At 43.1% G+C, this 19446-nt stretch overlaps 1 protein-coding gene across 1 annotated transcript in view; it reads right to left on the bottom strand.

Annotated features, from left to right (window-relative positions):
- The window catches only part of LOC144792887 (dehydrogenase/reductase SDR family member 4-like), a 171386-nt gene that overhangs the window by 33873 nt on the left and 118067 nt on the right, over positions 1-19446 (bottom strand). The window contains exon 6 of the mRNA XM_078668091.1: positions 55-189. Within this exon, the coding sequence (XP_078524217.1) occupies positions 55-189 (135 nt within the window). The remainder of the gene's footprint in view (positions 1-54; positions 190-19446) is intronic.

Raw genomic sequence — 19446 nt, 5'->3', positions numbered from 1 at the left:
GTAAAATTTTATTTTATGTGTGGACATAATACATTTTAACTTGATTATACTTACAGGAGAGCTGAACCTGGTCCTCGTAAGTCCAGGAGCCAGCGAGTTTAGCCGGATATTCATCGGATGTAATTCTGATGCCAGAATCTTGGTCAAACCAGTGAGGGCCGTCTTACTCACATTGTAGGGGCCAATATTCTGTTACAAGGAGGAAAAGAAGAGTGTTTATTACTTTGAGGGGATACATATAGATGATGAAGGTCAAGTAGCAAGAGAAAACATTGTCCCTTTAAGTAAATATATGTGAACAAATAACAAATGGCACATATACAGTAACACTGAACCTAAGAAACTATGGGGCATATTTACAAGCCTCTATCGCCACAGGAAGGTCACTTTTAAAGTCGTTCCTGTGGCGATATTGGCTTCGCCTTATGTACAAGGCAGCATTAATTTAGGAATTAGGAGATGCACTGCCAATCTGCCTATGTATTAAATGTATTCAATGTTTATGCTTTTTAAGGTTAAGGGTGCATATCCACTGCCTGTTGTGACCCCACAGGAAATGAATACAAAGAAAACAAGCAGGGAATGAACCCTGCTTGGGTAGCACTGTACCTGAAGCCTTTGCCAAAGTCAATGAAAACACCTTTTCAGTTCATTAAAATATTTGCAACAATAACACATGAAATTTCTTTATCTAAAATTGTATTAATCATACAATGTGTGCACTGTATTCCATAAACAAAAACTTTTTTTAACATCAAATATAGTTCAATTCGTGTGGATCTCGTCTCCACTTATTAGTGAAAAGTTTACAGACGCAATTCACAATGAACAACACATTTTTTCAAACAAGAATTCTGGTGTAAGCAGATCTAAAAAAACGACCCAATGCATTTCGGGACCCCGTGGTCCCTTCTTCAGGGGTACATCTGAAAACAAATGAATAACATAATTGTGTATTTTATGCGTACATAGGAGGTTATCTCATCAACATTAATGGTGCCGCGTGAGACATGTGCTATTGCCTAAATAGTGATATTTTACGAGAATGCTGTGATCATTACAAGTCCAGCATGCTGGTGACGGCGTGCTCTGATTACAAAGAATTATATGCAATGATTTCTTTGTGTGCAGTGATAAATATATGTCAAGTTCCAATGTTACAGCTGGGGGTCCATTTAAAGAATCCGGGTGTTCAGGTCTATGTGATCGAGTGGTCTAATCCCAGTGCTCCCCGTGAAAAACAACCGATCTGTGCAGACGTGGCTGAAAATATATTATGTGCACTCAGTCTGTGAATGTATTAGGGGATCTAAAAAATAACAAAAAAACTGCTGCAAGAATACCTGCTATTAATGTCAGAGACGCTGTCCATAGGATAATATGTCGCATATAGTGACACAGTTTGAAAAAGTCTAGGGAAAAAATAACTCGTGTTATTGGGGGCCGATTGCGAAAAAGTGATTGCCTTACTAGTGTGGCCAAAAAACGCTTACCGCTTGAGACAGTGCAATTACAACTGCTGGACCATCCACACAATCAGGGGAAATTAATATACCACAAAAGTCCTTACCATCTTCAACTGCTTTTTTATCACAGGCTCAGGATGCAAATCTTCCACCGATATTGTCTCAAACAAAAACAACCGAAACAGCCACAAAACTAGGCGGTGAAAAGGGAGGCAAAAATCTTCGCAGCAAGACCAAACCTTGATTATCAACATCTCTTCAGCCACTCTCACGAATCAACAAGCGAGTTTATTGTCTACAGGACTGTCATTTGTTCCTACTACAGATACCACAAAATTGGATACTAATGTGGAATTTTTTAGATTCATGCGGAAATTACGTTTAAGACACTATTTCAACAACATTGTTGATCACACTGTAGATCTGGATGAGCAACACACGAGGTTCAGACCACCGAGCAAATTCCAACGCCCTGTCTCACACAAAATGTTAGATGCTTTCGAAGAATTGGTCAGAAAGGATCTTTCACGGATCAATTATAAGAAAACGAAACTCCCCAAAAATATTAACATCCATGAAAAAAGGTTGATTGAATCTATAGCCAATAACACAGCATTAACATTTAAACCAGCGGATAAGGGCGGGGCCCTCATTATGATGGACACTACTTATTACATATCTAAGGAGGAGCAACATGTTACAGATGATGCAACATACCCTAAATTGCCTAACGATCCCACTAATCAGCTACAAACCATGTTGGAGGATCTTTTACAATATGCAGAAAAAATGGGGCTCATCGATACATCTTGCAAACAATTTTTGACTACTAAAAACCCAAGAAGACCCAGGATCTACATGAACCCAAAAATTCACAAGAATTCAGTTGACCCTCCGTTTAGGCCAATAGTCTCGGGATGTGGGTCACTCTTTGACCCACTTGGCAGATTCTTGGATTACTTTCTTCAAAAGTTTGTACAAAACTGGTGTACTTATGTTAGAGACACCACGGATTTTCTGAAAAAACTGGATCATATTGAACACTACGCACAAAGGCATTGGAGCATGTACACCATTGACGTCACTGCCCTATACACTTCGATTCCGCACGAGCAAGGCATGGAAGCGGTAGAATGGGCTCTTCTGAAAATGACAGACATCAATGTGGACAAGGTTTTTTTGTTACAACTGTTACACTTTTGTTTACATCATAGTTATTTCCGATGGCAAACAAAATATTATGCCCAAATGACTGGTACATCAATGGGGTTTTCGGGGGCACCCGCATATGCCAATATCTTTATGGCCAAATTTGAGAGTGATCACATACTTCATGATCCTGACTGGAACTCAGGCATTGCTCAATATGCACGATACATAGACGATATTTTAGTACTAAGGACAGAACGGCCAGAAAAACTCGAAGCATTGATTAGTCAACTCAACACACAGGATCCCCGCATCAAATTCACACACACCATCAGCCAAACTTGAATAGAGTGGCGTTGAGAACAAGCTCATCACTTTTTGTTAAGCGCAAAACAGCAGAATCCAAACCCCCCATATATGTATGTAAGTATTCCACAAGCTCCAAACAGATCCAAAATATCATCAGAAAAAGATGGAAACTTTTGGAAACAGAACCGGATTTCAAAGGTTTATTTCGTGATAAACCCACATTCGGGTACACACGTGGAAAGAACCTTCAGGAATTAATTTAATCTCCAAGACTTCCAGTTGAGACACATCACAAAGGCATGACACAATGTCACAACTGTATACATTGTAGCAACATGATACTTGGTCCACACCTCACACATCCTGATTCGGGTAAAAAAATAAAATTACGACATTCGGCTGATTGTAACACAACCAACGTTGTGTACTGTTTGAAATGCCCCTGTGACTTCATGTACGTCGGTAACACAGAACGTAAATTCAAATTAAGATTAACGGAGCACAAAAGCACCATACGTACTCACAGCACAACATCCACTGTAGCCACACATTGGCAAGAGGCCAGACACAGCATTTCACAAATACGAAGTCAGATTATTGAAGTAGTACAACAGCTAGAGGGAGTGGATAACCACAACAGATTGTTACAGAGAGAAATTTATTGGATTGAGGAGCTGGAAACAATAGCTCTGAAAGGATTAAATGAACGGGGCGACTATAGTTGCTTCTTTTTGATAACAGATAATATGTCATTATGTCAATATTGATTGTACATACAATACCCTGGACATATTATTCATGCAAAATGTGGTTAGAACTTTTAATTGGGGCACGAAGTATACTGGATAGTTTCAACCATAGATTCATTAAGATCTGTTTCATATTTTAATTGTTTGACTTGTTAAGGTACTTGTTATTCCTTCAACAGCCGACAACATCTTGGGTGTATCATGGCAATGTACAGAGACATGGGTTGCATTTAACTGGGATTGTTTTTTCGTTTGTTATTATATTACAATATATGTGCATGTTCCTGAATAGACTGTGGATCTACACACCAAGCCACGAGGGATATAATTGTGTCAGATGTTTGAGACTTACCTTCATTCAGATACGTTGTGAACATTCATTGCATAAGTGAGACCTACATTTCACTGATTTCATTGGGCTTCCCTATATTGTCTTGTTAATTAAGCTTGATGCATTTGTACTGCTCTCGCTACTCTAACATTTTCACATCAGGTTTCTCGCAGCTCTATTAATATTATTTTTCCGAACTACTTAGGACACGCACTCCTGCACATAATTTCTTTCTTTCCCGCTGTCAGATAGTTGCCTATGCTCTCACACACAATCGCTCCTTGTTTCACGTTTTAGCAATTTCCACCGATAGTCCCCTTTCTATGTTCATATCATACACTGCCATCTCACTAGTCCGTTATTGGTTTTCAGCTTCAGTAGTCCCTTTTAGGTCGAGCTGGTGTAAGCAGTGCGAAGCCCAGCGTCCAGCGAAGCATCTTTTGTTACTCACTTCCTGGGAATGTGAGACAGGGGATGGGCACGCGCAGGAGAATAACCCATGTGAGCGCGCACGTTCACCCACACACCGTGCACATCTCCTGTCCTACATTGCCAAGAAGTGGATGACACACAGACACACATGCGCGCATGCACACACACACACACCCACACACGCATGCACACACACGCAGGCACACACACGCACACATACACACGCATGCTCACACACGCAGGCGCACACACACACACACACACCCTACAACTAAGCCCCACCTGCCCCACTCACCGGGCTACAGGCTCTGTCACGTGGGGCTTCCCTCACTTGCATCGGCGGCCTCTGCTCCTCCTAAGTGCCTACAACGTTTCACAGTCTCCCCTGGGGCTGGACTTCCGCCTTCTGCCCTTCTCGTCCAATCACTTTGTGGGCGCGGGCTTCCCGCAGAAGGCGGAAGTCCCGCCCCAAGGGAGGCTGTGAAACGCTGTAGGAGGCATACATCCCCCGTGTGCCAAGTCCTCATGTTAAAAATACACTGGAAACAGGAACCGGCAGAATCGCAATATTGGTGGGTCCCCTGAAGACTCCCGTCAGTGCCAGGTGTACTGGTAGAGCAATGGCAGTCTGCCGTGTGAGGCAGTGTGCGTTGTCTTCCAGATTTATCCTGCTCTGATCCCGTAAGGCGTGCTCCAGACTTGTAGCTCCACGCAATCCTTGGCTGCAGAATGACAACGAAGGTTCGCGGATCCGACGTGCAAAGTGCGTCAGGTCAGCCAGAAAGAAGGAAAGGCAGGGAAGACACGCACAGCCACCTCTGACTTGTGCGGCAGCTGCTGCCCGGCCCCTCCCGACACCGTAAAAAACGCACCCTAAAAAGTGGTAAATATTTCAAAAATTTTGTGGGGGAAATCCAGTTACAAAATAGAAAAGAATGTCATTGAATCAGCAGTGCGGGTTTGAGCGCCAGTATGCAGCATGTTGGGGGAAGTAGTTTTACTTGTCCACGAGAGCCGATGTGCAGAATTGCCCCATATCCATTTTTCTCGCTGCAGTTTTTCAGAATTCTAGAGGCAATAGCAGGATAGAGGCGCTACGTCTGCGCTACGGCGACCGGGTAAGCGCAGATTTAAACAGCTGTGACAATCAGTCTGCGCACTCCAAGAAGACGAGACAGGAATGAATTAGACTGCGGAGGCCAGAAGGGGAGCTGCAGATCACGGAACAGCCTGTGATGCGTGCCAGCCTGCCTCCCAGCCTCAATGTCCCACGTTTACAGTGATTTTCTTGTTATCTGTCCTCATGCCTGCGCTGATTGTATTCCTCCCTTGGTTCTGCTGCGTTACTGACACGATGCCTAACGACCCGAGCTGCTGATTGTGGAAGTAGAGAATCGTAGTACACAGCCCAATACCCCGCGAGCCCGGGCAATCTTTTATTCTCCCAGTGTTTAGCAAAACCTGCACAATAATCTAGCTCTTCCAAAAAGCGCTCCAATGTCGTTTCCCAACACCCCGCGAGCCCGGGCAATCTCTTATTCTCCCAGTGTTTAGCAAAACCTGCACAATAATCTAGCTCTTGCAAAAAGCGCTCCAATGTCATTGGGGAAATTTCGCACAAAAAAAAAATCACACAACTTACCGCTTTGGCAAAACCAATATATCTGGTTTGCCTTTGTCCTGAGGAGAATATTTTAAAAGCCTTTTGCTTTAGAAAAAAAAAAAACTATTGAATGAGTTAGTGTATTTTTGAGATGTAAAATAGTCTAACATGCATTACAATGCAAGTACTGTATAGGAGATAGAAGTATACATCACATAGCCCAGACCATGAGGCCAGAGAGTAATGGTTCAGTTACTTACTGGTTATCTTCATTCGCCAGAATTGTAGTCCTCTTTGTCCCACTGCTTATAGTTTGAGGTGCCACACCTCTGCGAGAGATTCATGGCAATTAGGAGCAAAGTTACCTTTTTTCTTACATTTCTTCATTGTTTACATATCTCTCTAAAAGTCTCATCCCCATGCACCACTTGCTCTACCTCTCAAGTAGTTTTATTGGAGGTGCAAATAATGGGGAAAAGGAGGGTCTTGGACTGGGACGAGAAGGACTACAAATCGGGGTAATGAAGATTTCTGGTAAGTAATTGAATCACTACTCCATCATCTCCGCCCTCCTTGTCCCATACCTTACAGTTTAATGATTTATTAGGTAAAAGAGAAAATTGCCCCAATAATATATGCCTCCAAAAAGAATTTATTTAACATTAACAGTTACTTCATTGCTGACTTTCAGATAGTATACCCAAACTTATCATCAGTTGAATCCGATAAATCAAGCTTGCAGTATTTAACACATTTGTGGTGTGATGTCCAGGTCGCCGCCCAACATATTTCCTGAAAAGAGGAATGCCCTGCCTCTGCCCTGAATTCCTAAACTCCTCTGTTTGAACAGCCTTGGAGGAGAGCAGGAACCATCACCCTCACTGATTTATAAGCTTGAGTTATTGCCTGCCAGACCATCTGCTTATAGTCTGTGTTGTTGCTCTCTTGCCGTTATTGGCTGGCCCATAATTGCTGAAGAGTGAATCTTTAATGGGGTATAAATAGGTGGGCAAAGCTCTTTTAATATCCCAAGTGGACAGGCCCCTGAACTAGAGAGTGAAAAAACAGGCAAAATAATGTCGTGTTCTAACTGAAAACGTAATATGACTTTTGGGACAAACTTCGGGTTACATTCAGAATGACACTGTCTGGAAACAAACAAGAAAATAAGTTCCCATGGCTCCCAACTCCCCTAATCTCTTTGCAAAGGTAATAGTAACAACAAATGCTGTTTTAGAGGAAAGCTTTGCTAAACTTGCGTTCTCTAAATGTTCAAAAGGCTGACGTTGCAAATCTTTCAAAACAATAAAAAGATCCCATATAGGAACAGGGTTGTGAACAGGTGGATGTTTCAATCTGAATCTTTTTAGGAGTGTTAGACCTGGCATCCTTGGTGTGGTTTCCCCAGTCTTTTTGCCTCTACTGCCTGTGATTTGTACTGTATGCTGGACTTCTTTGTGCTGGTTTATGTACTCTGGGCACTTTACCACTGCTGTTTAGTGCTAAAGTGCAAGTGCTCCTTATGTAAATTGTGAGTATGATTGGTTATCCATGATTGGCATATTTTATTTACTGGCAAGTCCCAAGTAAAGTGCACTGTGTGTGCCTGTAAATCAAATGATATTAGTGGGCCTGCAGCACTGATTGTGCCATCCACATGAGTAGCCCTGTAAGCTTGTCTCAGACCTGCCATTGCAGTGTCTGTGGAGATATGGAGGACTTTTTTCTACTCTTCTCCCTGTTGCAGTACCACTTTGTTCTGCTTTGAAATCGCCTTTCTGCCATCCTTTTTCATAAACAGGGAAAAGACGTACTAGAGCGGTGTCCTTCCTGTTTCATAGTAGCTTAGCACCTGGATCACGCACTTTGCAACATCTTGCTACTAAACAAACAATGCTGTCACATATCATAGATGCATGCTTTCATTCACCAGCAATGGTCCAGGATACTGCCATCAGGGTCTCAAGCAGCCTTATCACTCTGAATGAATGACTCCCCGTCCCAGACCAGCACATGGCTGGGAAGCATGTGGGTAATCAGTGACCTACGCGCCCAGCAACTGCGGCTGCAATGTAAGCAAACAGAAACTTCTTCCCACAGTCAGTCACAATGGAATATAACATTAATGCAAGTACCTCTAGCCACAACAGGAAAAACATAAGGATACACAATAAGCATGGCTTACTTTGTTTGTCGAGGACAGAGAGATCAATACAGGAAGTGGCTTGGGGGAGGAGATTTTATGGGAGAGTAGTAAACAGAGAACAAGCATTGGCATAGCCAATAAGTCTCGCCTTTGGCACCTTGTAAGTTAAAAACAAGCATTTGCAATGCAATAGGTCTCGCATTATTAAAGTTTGAGCTATTGGCAGTGCTAAATAATGCAACACCAATAGCTCAAACTTTAATAATGCGAGACCTATTGCATTGCAAATGCTTGTTCTACCGTGGCACCTACGCAGCGTTTCAGCTTACTCTACCGCGTCCGAGTCGGGTTGTATCTTTGAGAAATTCGACTTTGCACAGTTTGGTGAGTTTCCAGCATTTTTAATATCTCGACCTCATTATCAACTGTGGCTACTACAATTACTTGAATATTTATCGCTATGTATCGTATTACAGACACCTGCGTCCCTATCGGGTATCGTCACAATCTGCACTGTTGCCAGGTAAGAACCGGCTCAGGCACAGTTTTCTTTCCCTTTTCTCACATTAGGACTGGTTATTTCAAGTGGTTCATGTTTTCAACTTTAGGGTCCAATCTCCTCCGCACACCTCGAGATCGAGTAAACCTCAAGCGGTAAGCGTTTTTTGGCCACACTAGTAAGGCAATCACTTTTTCGCAATCGGCCCCCAATAACACGAGTTATTTTTTCCCTAGACTTTTTCGAACTGTGTCACTATATGTGACATTTCATCCTATGGACATCGTCTCTGACATTAATAGCAGGTATTCTTGCAGCAGTTTTTTTGTTATTTTTTAGATCCCCTAATACATGCACGGACCTCAGATCCAAACGTGATTCTCAGAGACGTTCTACCATGTATATGGACTGACCATTATTTTGTGAACTGTGAAGTCCATATTGATGGCCATTTAAGTCACTTGTCTCGGGGAGTTAGGAAAATCCGTAAATGGAATGAGGTTGATTTAAAAACCCTGACCGAGACATTTCCGAAAGTGGCCCGACCTTTTGGTGCTGGAAGCAACTTGGACCTGGAATACACGGATTTAACGTGGAGCTTGTGTCAAGCTATCGATCAGATAGCACCTGAAAGGACACAGCTCAGTAAAGGACCAGGCAAAGGAGGGAACATAAACGGAAGCTCCGGGCTTCGGAGAGATCCTGGAGGAAAACTAAACACGACATAGCTAGGGATCAGTATAAAGCTTCCCTTCATATGTATAAAAAACTTATACTGCAAGTAAAGGCGGGGCATTATGAGTCTCGCTTAAACAAGGCTGGGAATATCCAGAAAGAGACCTTTAAAATCCTATCTGAGCTGAGCAAGAAACCGGAAAGCTCAGAAATTACTATAAATTGTAATACCTTTCAGGGATATTTCCTAGAAAAAGTGGAGAACATCATCTCGGAAATAAAAAGTAATACAGTGAATGGGCTTGTCCTACACCCTGACCCCCATAATCCCACTGATTGTACTATTGTGGAGTTCCCAGTTATAGACGTACTGAGTTTGGAGCAATTGATGGGTAGAACTAAATCTGGCTCCCCAGCAGACCCGTGCCCCCCTAGTGTATTTCGCGTGGCACGCCCCATTTTGGAGGAGCGCATTATCTCTCTCCTTAATAGATCACTAGAAACGGGGTACCTACCTGTTGAATTTAAGGAAGCGCGAGTTAGGCCCCTGTTGAAGAAACCCGGTGCGGACCCTGCGGTCTTGAAGAACTATAGACCAATCACCCGGCTGCCCTTTCTTTCGAAGATTCTAGAACAGCATGTCCTGAAGTCTCTATCTCTTCACTTGGAGTCTCATTGTCTACTCCACGAGCGACAGGCAGGGTTTCGAGCACATCACAGCACCGAGTTGGTGATGCTCTCGGTGCTGGATGAATTAAGAGGCATGGCTGACATTAAGAAACCGAGTGCCCTGATTCTTTTAGATCTGTCAGCGGCGTTCGATACTGTCAGCCATGCCCTACTCCTGGAAAGACTGGACGACTTTGGGGTCAAAGGCTTGGCTTTTAATTGGCTGCAATCCTTTCTTTTGGGAAGGACACAGAGGATACAACTGGGGGATTTGATATCAGATGTGGGGACCTTAGAGTGTGGGGTGCCACAGGGCTCCGCATTGTCCCCACTACTGTTTAATCTTTACCTACAACCTCTGATTGCATCTCTGGCCAATATGGGCTGCAGAGTTTTCAACTACGCTGATGATACTCAGCGTGTGCTGAGTATCGATAACACAGAGGCCGCGCAGTCCAAAGCGCAGAATATCTTGAGGTATACGGTTGGGTGGATGACTGGAAATCTGCTGAAGATCAATCCGGACAAGACCGAGGTATTGGTAATTCCATCTACCACCTCACCTTGGAGCGATCTCTACTGGCCACAGGAGTTAGGGCCAACTCCGAAGCCGAGCGCAAATGTAAAGAGCTTGGGGATTAAGCTGGACTGTGACTTGTCAATGGGCAGCCAAATCTCCTCTGTTGTTGGGAGCTGCACGAATATCATCAGGCAGTTACGCAAGCTAGCCCCCGTTCTTTCTCAGTCCATGTTGCGAACAATTGTAACGGCGACAATTATCTCAAGAATAGATTATGGGAATGCTCTTTATTTAGGCCTCCCCAAAACTTTGACTAATAGACTGCAGGTTGTGATGAACGACGCGGCCTGACTGATTTTTAGACTTCCCAGAAGGACCAAGGCTTCTCCCCTACTACAGAGCCTGCATTGGCTCCCCATAAAAGAGAGGGTAGAGTTTAAGAGTCTATGCACGGCCCATAAGGCAATTTATGGCCATGCACCTCTTTACATCAGAGACCGTCTGAAAGTGTATAGCCCAAAAAGAACACTCAAATCTTCTGATTCTCAGTTGCTGGTCTGCCCTCGGTACAAACTGGTAACCAAGGGAGGGAGAGCCTTCTCAGTGTTGGTCCCTCAGCTATGGAATAAGCTGCCTGAGGGGCTATGCAGAGAAGTGAATCTCCTGCGGTTCAGAAAGTCCATAAAAACATTGCTGTTTGGAAAGGTTCTGGGTGCAATGTAAGTTGGCTAGTGCACAACCTCTTTGTGTTGCATGAAGTTATTGTATAAATTCCATCGATTTCCGAGCGCCTAGAGACCTGTAGGTAATTTGGCGCGATATAAATCTAACATAACAATAACAATAACAATAACGTAATATATTTTCAGCCACGTCTGCACAGATCGGTTGTTTTTCACGGGGAGCACTGGGATTAGACCATTCGATCACATAGACCTGAACACCCGGATTCTTTAAATGGACCCCCAGCTGTAACATTAGAACTTGACATATATTTATCACTGCACACAAAGAAATCATTGCATATAATTCTTTGTAATCAGAGCACGCCGTCACCAGCATGCTGGACTTGAAATGATCACAGCATTCTCGAAAAATATCACTATTTAGGCAATAGCACATGTCTTACGCGGCACCATTAATGTTGATCCACACAAATTGAACTATATTTTATGTTAAAAAACTTTTTGCTTGATTAATACAATTTTGGATAAAGAAATTTCATGTGTTATTGTTGCAGATATTTTAATGAACTGAAAAGGTGTTTTCATTGACTTTGGCAAAGGCTTCAGGCACAGTGCTACCCACGCAGGGTTCATTCCCTGCTTGTTTTCTTCAAGGCAGCATTAAGCCACGTGTCTTAACACTGCCTTGTAAATAATGCACCCTTTCACGCTATACTTAGCGTGAAATGGGTGGGAAATGGGTTTTGTGGTGGACATTCTGCCACAACACCAACTGATTTTGACGCTGCCCCATATTTACAAGGGTGGCGTAAAAAAATGAAGACCAGAAAAAACCTGGTCTTACCCTGGTGAAACAAGCAGAAATGTTTTATTTTGTTTCTATGTACGCTGAGTTGTGCAGCAAACATAGAAACAAACAGCAAAACACCATTCATTGTTTATGTGCATGAAGGTGTTCCTACCTGCACATACACAATCATAAAAAAAAATGATGAGTTGGAATTTCTATGTGTGCTGCATTAAGCAGCACACATAGAAGTTAGAAAATGCCATTTAAAGATTGTTTATGTGCAGGAAGGGACACCTTCCTGCACATAAACAATCTTCCCCTGCAACGCAGACACCTTTGCACTTTGGTGCAAGGGTGCCTGCCCTGGCACTAGGCAGCTAAATCAGTGCCAGCACGGGGGGAAATGCAAGGCTGCATCATACTCTCATAAATATGGTGCAGCCCTGCGTTTCAGAAGTGGTGGAGCACGGATCACTGAAATAATATCGAGGGACAGAATATCGACCATCAAAAATATCGTTGACAAAATATCGAGAGACAAAATATCGAGTTTCTATCTACAAACAGGTAAGTACAAAAATATCGAGTTAAAAATATCGTTTACAAAAATATAGTTGTAAAAAATATCGTATTTACTAAAAACAGTGTTAAATTAAATTAATATTAATAATTAATTACTAAAATATACTTAAAATTACTTAAATTAACTTATAATAATTAAATAATTAATGAAAGTTAAATAAATATTTTTTTATTTCATATTTATTAAAACATATATATATAGTAACAAAATATAATAAAATAATACCCAAACACTGAAAACTGACCCTGAACCCTAAAAATACCCCTTTACCCAAAAACTGAAAACTGACCCTGAACCCTAAAAATACCCCTTTACCCAAAAACTGAAAACTGACCCTGAACCCTAAAAATACCCCTTTACCCAAAAACCCAAAACTGACCCTGAACCCTAAAAATAAAAACGAATTTTTTTACTATCTATATTATATACTTACATATTTTCACTTTCTATATTATTTACAGTCGATATTACTTCACTTACCTTAAAAACAATATTTTGGCTGTCTATATTCTGTCCTGTCGATATTTTGTCCAAACGATATTTTAAACTCGATATTCTGTCCAAACGATATTTTGGAGTCGATATTATGTCTGTGCACCGTGGAGCACAGTGCTAAGACAAGGAGGCTAACGCCATGCTCCACCACTTCGTTGTAAATATGCCCACACCTGTGAAGGAATTAAGCCACAAAACACTCGTAGAAAACATTGCAGCTTTCAAGAACCATTTCCTTTGTCGACACAAAAAGCAACTGAAAATCTACGTCAGAAGATTCTTTGTGAACAGACCCCTTGAAATTATATGTTGGTAGTAATTAGCTACCCAACAAAGGGCTTCATTTAAAGGCTAGCCTAGCAGAATCCCTGCAATAAACTGGTGAATCTCCTGCAATGTCAAATGTGGTGTTCTCCTTCCTTATATTGCCAGGAGAAGCCTCAGGTTTCTTCTAGCAGAGCCTCAACATCTGCCATCTGCCATTGGAGACCCTTTACCTGGCGGCCCATCTGCCCCATGGCCACCAAGTCACAGGAATGGTAGCCCAATCCAATTTAACTCCTTTTGTGCCATGGAATTTGCTTCAGAATAAATGAAACATGAATACTTAGCGGGCCAAAGACTTATAAAGCCAGCTCAGTGTTGAGAGTCCCGCCAGGAAGGTGGGAATCACTACATATGGTGGGCAGTCCTCTGGTATGGGCGTAGAGGGAAGGGCATCTTCTGACCCTGCAGACAGGTTACCAATAGGAGTTAAATGACCCCCTAAATCTATACTGTTCTTCAGTGGTCAAAATACCACAAATTGTATGAGGTCTTTTTGAATATTTGCTTTGAGAACTGAACACCTTATTATCAGTTGACTATTCATTTTTTGGGGGGAGGGGGCAAAACGAGTAAAACATATGCTAAATGAACCCCTTTTCTGCTGAGGCTTTTTGACCCCAGTGGTGAGCACCTTTTTTGTTATTTGGGGTACTTCCCTATTACAGCTCCATTACTTATTTCCATATAAGGTAACCATGACAAATTTGTATCCTGTTTTCAATTATCTTGGGGACTCTAAAGGTGCCCATAGTTTGTAGATGACTCTGGAAGGGACCAAGAAAACAGTCAAAGTATAGGTAAAGGCTTGAGAGAGTGAGAAAGAGATAGAGAGAGATGCTGAGCTGTAAGAAAAAAAACAAGTTGTTGCCTCAGGTTTGATATTTTTGTAAGAGGTAGACCATGTATAATATGTTTGGTGGTTTCACTCTACTTTCAGTTTGTGATAGAAACAGGTGTCAAACCATGGATGAAACCCATGTGTGATATCAGAATGCTATACATTTTTAAAAAGTAGACATATTTATGAATTCACCAATTGGCCATTTGTGTAGATTCTTCATGGTTTTACCAAGAGACAAACTGTTGAAATAAAAGAATATTGAAGATGAGTAGGAAAAAAACAGTCATTTGTGACAATGTTTTTAACTTTAAATTCTTGTCACAATGGCTGATTTTGAAAAGCAATATACCATTACATCACCTAGACACTTCTGGTTGTGGTGATATCTAGGTTTGGTATGTTCTTCAAGACCCTCAGGTTGCCATAGCCACATACTGACCTGCATCTTACAATGCTTTTGCATTGTGTACCGAGTATACACCTAGTCATATGGAAAAATACAAAGCGTAAAAAATATATATTATTTCTGAAATGTACACCAGCATCTTAGCATGTAATTCAGAAGGCATTTTTCAAAATGTGTATTATGTTGTGTGTTTTTATATAGGGCACAACTCACCGCAGTTGGTTCACGGTGCTGTAGCAGGAGCTGTATGAGCCAAGCCAGAGAAGGCCATAGCTGAGGAGCCAGCTCCTCAGTTTCTGGCAGAATTTAACATCTGAGAAGGAGGCTCTGATGTGTAAGAGCAGGTCATTACAGACTTTAGAAGCGAGGGAGAAGAAGGCACGACTGCCGGATCCAGTTCTGCGGTTGTGGGTTCTGTGTGCAAGTACGATTACGGCTGAGTGGATGTGTCTGGTAGGTCTGTGGAAGTGGTGGCGCATGATGAGGTATCTAGGGCCAACATTGGTTAAGGGTTTGTATCTCTCTGTGCAGAATTTGAGGAGTGCTCGTTTGTGGATTGAGAACCAGTGGAGCTCTTTGAAGTGCAGGGTGATGTGAGTGTGGGGTGGGAGGTTGGGGTGAGCATAACCACAGATATATGTATTGGCTGGGGTCTTCAGGTCAGTTAAGCTTTGATTCTAGCTTAAAGTAAGTTGCTGTTGTCCAGTTTGCTAGTAATGCGGGCTTAGGAGATGGCTCTATAAGTGCTGGCAGGGAGCCAGTTGAAGATCTTTTTGAGCATCTTGAGTGTGTGGAAGCAGGAAATAGAGGTAGCATTTATTTGACTGGTCATGGTGAGTTGGTTGTTGATTACTATTCTGAGGATCTTTGGTTGAGTTGCTAGGAGGGATATAGGTCTAAGTTTGCAGGCCACGAAGTGGAGTCCCAGAGCCAGGTGACAAATATTGCTTCTTTGTCTTGTCCGTGTTGAGATTACGGAAGTTGGCTTTCATCCATCTGGTTACTTTGGTCATATAGATGCAAAAATGTGTCTGATTGTTTTCTTTTGGTTTAAATTAGTTTATTGGTTTTTAACCTCATACATAGCTGATTGGTGTTGTACAGACATATTTGAGCAATTCGTATTTGTAATACGGACAAACAGGAATACATCTACAAGAAATCGAGTTTGTAATAACTGTTCATACAATGTACAAGTAACATTTACCGGTGATACACACTAGATGCTACCTGTTTAGTAGGTCCGGATACATTAATAAACACATGTAAGAGCCTGCTTGGGCTCGTTTCCTGGGAGTCCGAGCGTGTGCCTATCGCCATGATGACGTATGGGTGCTATGTAGTGCTAGAAATAAGGAGTGCATTCCCTTTTAATGATCACCAGCCTTTGTACTGCCGATGGATAGCGTTAACTTCAACCTTGGGGGGGGTAAAGTAGGAAAGCTGTAAGGGGGGACAGAGGGATATGAGTTGCTGATGTCTGATATGTGGCTGGTCGTAGTGTGACATCATCGTGTGATCATGTATACGTGAGGGGACCATCTCTGGCAGAGTTTAGCCACTTTTTGGAGAGGGAGTGCAAGAGTTGGGTTTCATAAGCAGAAGATAAGATGTTGTATTTGTGGGTATGGATTATGCTGGCAAGTGGGGTCATGTAGGCATTTAACCGCATCGCTGCTAGAGCGATTCCCCTGCTGTGCTGGACAGCAATAAAAACGGGTGTGGTCATGACGAGCTCAGCTCGTCATGAGGACAGGAGCACTGTACTGCATGACGAGCTGAGCTCGTCATGAGCATGGAAGGAGTTAACAGCGTGGAGCTGAGAGACGATCGGTGTGGAACTCTGGAGATGAGGTTGATGACGTTCTAGCAGAAGAGGACCAGGCTGATCATCTAGTTGAGGCCTGTCAGAAAGGAGCAAATCCAGTGAAATGCGGGTCCTTGAATATCGGCTTTGTTCAGTCCTGGATAAGGATAGGGTGGGAGACACTGTTGAAGACCGCAGAAAGATCCTGCAGGATGAGGCCCACAAAAAAGATCCCATGGGATGAGGACCACATCGTCACCTCTGTCCATTATTATACAGATGTTGTCCATGGTGACGATGAGTGTGATACCTGTACTGGGCATATATCCAGATTAAGTGGTGTCAAGGAGGTGTTTGTCTGTAAGGTGGAAGGGTAGGTGTATCTTTATTGTCAATTCAATTAATTTGCCAAGTAGTGTAGGAGGGAGATAGGCCAGTATTTGGCTAGCATCTTCAGGCCTGGTAAGGGTTTCCTGAGAGGAAGTAATGTGGCATGTTTCTAGCATCTGGGTAGGTGGCTGTGTTGAATGAGTTGTTCAGGATCAGGGTGACGGAGGCGCTGTTCTTTGATGAAGATGTGGTGAAGGCAAGGGTCAGAGGATGCTCGCTGAGTGTTGAAACTGAGTGGCCAGGTGTTCCTCTGGCTGCCAGTACAGATGGGCAGGAAGGCTGTGAGGGTGGAAGGGTCCAGTTGGAGCTTGAAGTTTTCATAGATACTGGGTATCTTGTTGCTGAAGAACAGGGACAGCTTGGTGCAGAGGTCCTGAGAGGGCATTATGCAATTGGGGCTTGCTAGCTGAGAGGTGAAGGCAAAGATTTGCTTGGCGCTATTGGAGCATTTGGTGGCGCTGATGGTAGCGCCTGAGTGTGGATGTGAAGGTGCTTTTTCGGTGTTGTTCTGACTGTGGCTCCTCTTCTATGTACCAGCTTGCTTCAGGTCTGGTCTTCGTGGATGTATTGGCTTTGAGAGCAGCCTGGACATCTGCACAGTATGTGTTCCAGGTGTTGAAGTTGGAGATGATTTCAGGGGTGTTGTTATTGTGTAGAGCGTGTGGAATAGGAGTTCAGAAGAGCAGAATATTTCTGAGATTGTCTTCCAGTCCTGTCATGAATGTCTGGTGATGGTGTTTCTGCTGTGAAGTGGGATGGGTATGCTGAAGTTGGTTTGGTCAGGCCAGGTGATCAGTGTGGGCTTGTCTTCTGTGATGTTACTGAAGCTGGTGAGGATGGGGTCTATTAGGTGTCCAGCAGTGTGTGAGGGGCCTTCCACTTGCTAGGTGAGTCTAAGGTTGGACAGGTCCTCAGGGAGGGGGATCGAGCTGGGATTCGTGAAGCCCTCCTGGTGGTAGTTGAAGTGACCGAGGAAGATGAAGACCATGAAGTTGATGATCATGGGGGCATTTAAGTCCACAATGGTGCCCCCGAAGTTGGCACATCGTCCAGGAAGTGGGTCGAAGAGGGTGCAGTTGACAGAGATGAAGGTTTGAAGGTCAAGTATTCCATGTTGCTGGTGGTGCATTCCAAGGTGGTGGAGCATTAGAAGGATTCATTGAAGATGATAGTGATTTCACCTTCAGGTCTGTTTGACCAGTCCTGGCTTGTGATCATGTGAATGGGCGTCTTGCTGTGGTGATGATGGGAGCTGATGAAGGAATCAGCCAGGTTTTAGTCAGGAAAGACAGCTCTGGTGAGCTGTTGTGTTGGAGATATCACACTTTGGTAGCATGTGGGAGTGAGTGGTGAGGAGTATGCAGGACAGGGAGGGGTGTAGCAAAGTGGGGGGTTGGGTTCCCTTGGTCGTGTGTGTTGAGTGTATTGGGTGTGTGAGGTGCATGTGGTGAGAGAGGGGGTGCAGGAGGGTACATGTGGCTTTCATTTAGATCAAATGCAGAGAAATACAGTTAATACCACATGTTCTACTATTCTATGTTACTGGGCCTAAATGGCGACCTGGAGACATCATATTTTACATTGTGCGTAGCTGTGTTATTTAGGCCCTACCTCAGCCACAATGATGGAAACATATTAAACACAGGAAACATACCATACGCAGACTTTCTAAAAACTAGAAACCAGTGAGTTCAAGATTAGTGTGACTTGTGTGGTTTTAACAAGAATTTCTTACCCAGAAGCGCTTGCAAATCTCAAAATGTGCCACAACCTTTGCACATAATTCTGTGAGGAAAAGTTCTGAAATCTGTAGGGATCAACAAGTTTCCTACTGCTGAAAGACATCCTGCATCTCCAGCCACTTCTACAAATAAACATGGTACCTCACTTGTGTGAGCGAGCCTTAATCCTGCAACAGGAAAGGGCCCAAAATGCAACATGGACAGATCAAACTCTTACACCCAAAATCAATGCCCTTTTTTTGCAGCTTGGCTCACTGTAGATTTTGGTTCCTAGCTCACCCGGAACCCTGGAAACCTACCAAACCCAAACATATCTAAAAGCTAGATGCCAGGATAAGTCCAGGATAAGTCCAGGACTGTTGCTATTCATTGGGGTTATCGATGCAAGAAGGTTACACACACATGAAGGTCGATTGCCAAGTGAGGTCTGTGGCAATTCAGTGCAGTGCTGTAAGGTGTGAGCTCATATTGAGCGGCCTGGTTCAGTCCGAGGAGCAGCAAGGTACAATGCAATCTGGAATGAAACTGTGGTCTCATCAGGCTAAGCGGAGCGGTCTGTGTTAATCCGGTGCTGGCAGCTTACAGACTGCACTGAATTGCCACAGACCTCACTTGACAATCAACTTATAGGTGTGTTACCTTCTTCTGTCAATGAACCCCGAAAATGTTAACAATCTTTTGATTTGATCTCCCTGGGACTCAACACTTCCCATTGCTCAGAAGCGTAATGGGTCAGACCAATTCAGGTAAAGTAAGTAACTACCATAAGAAAGGAAATGAATGATCAATACATTATGGATTAACCAATTTATTGACCAATCGATGGGTCCT

Source organism: Lissotriton helveticus, chromosome 11 (genome assembly GCF_964261635.1).
Source record: "Lissotriton helveticus chromosome 11, aLisHel1.1, whole genome shotgun sequence".
NCBI lineage: Eukaryota > Metazoa > Chordata > Amphibia > Caudata > Salamandridae > Lissotriton > Lissotriton helveticus.
This window is presented reverse-complemented; position numbering and strand designations above follow the sequence as displayed.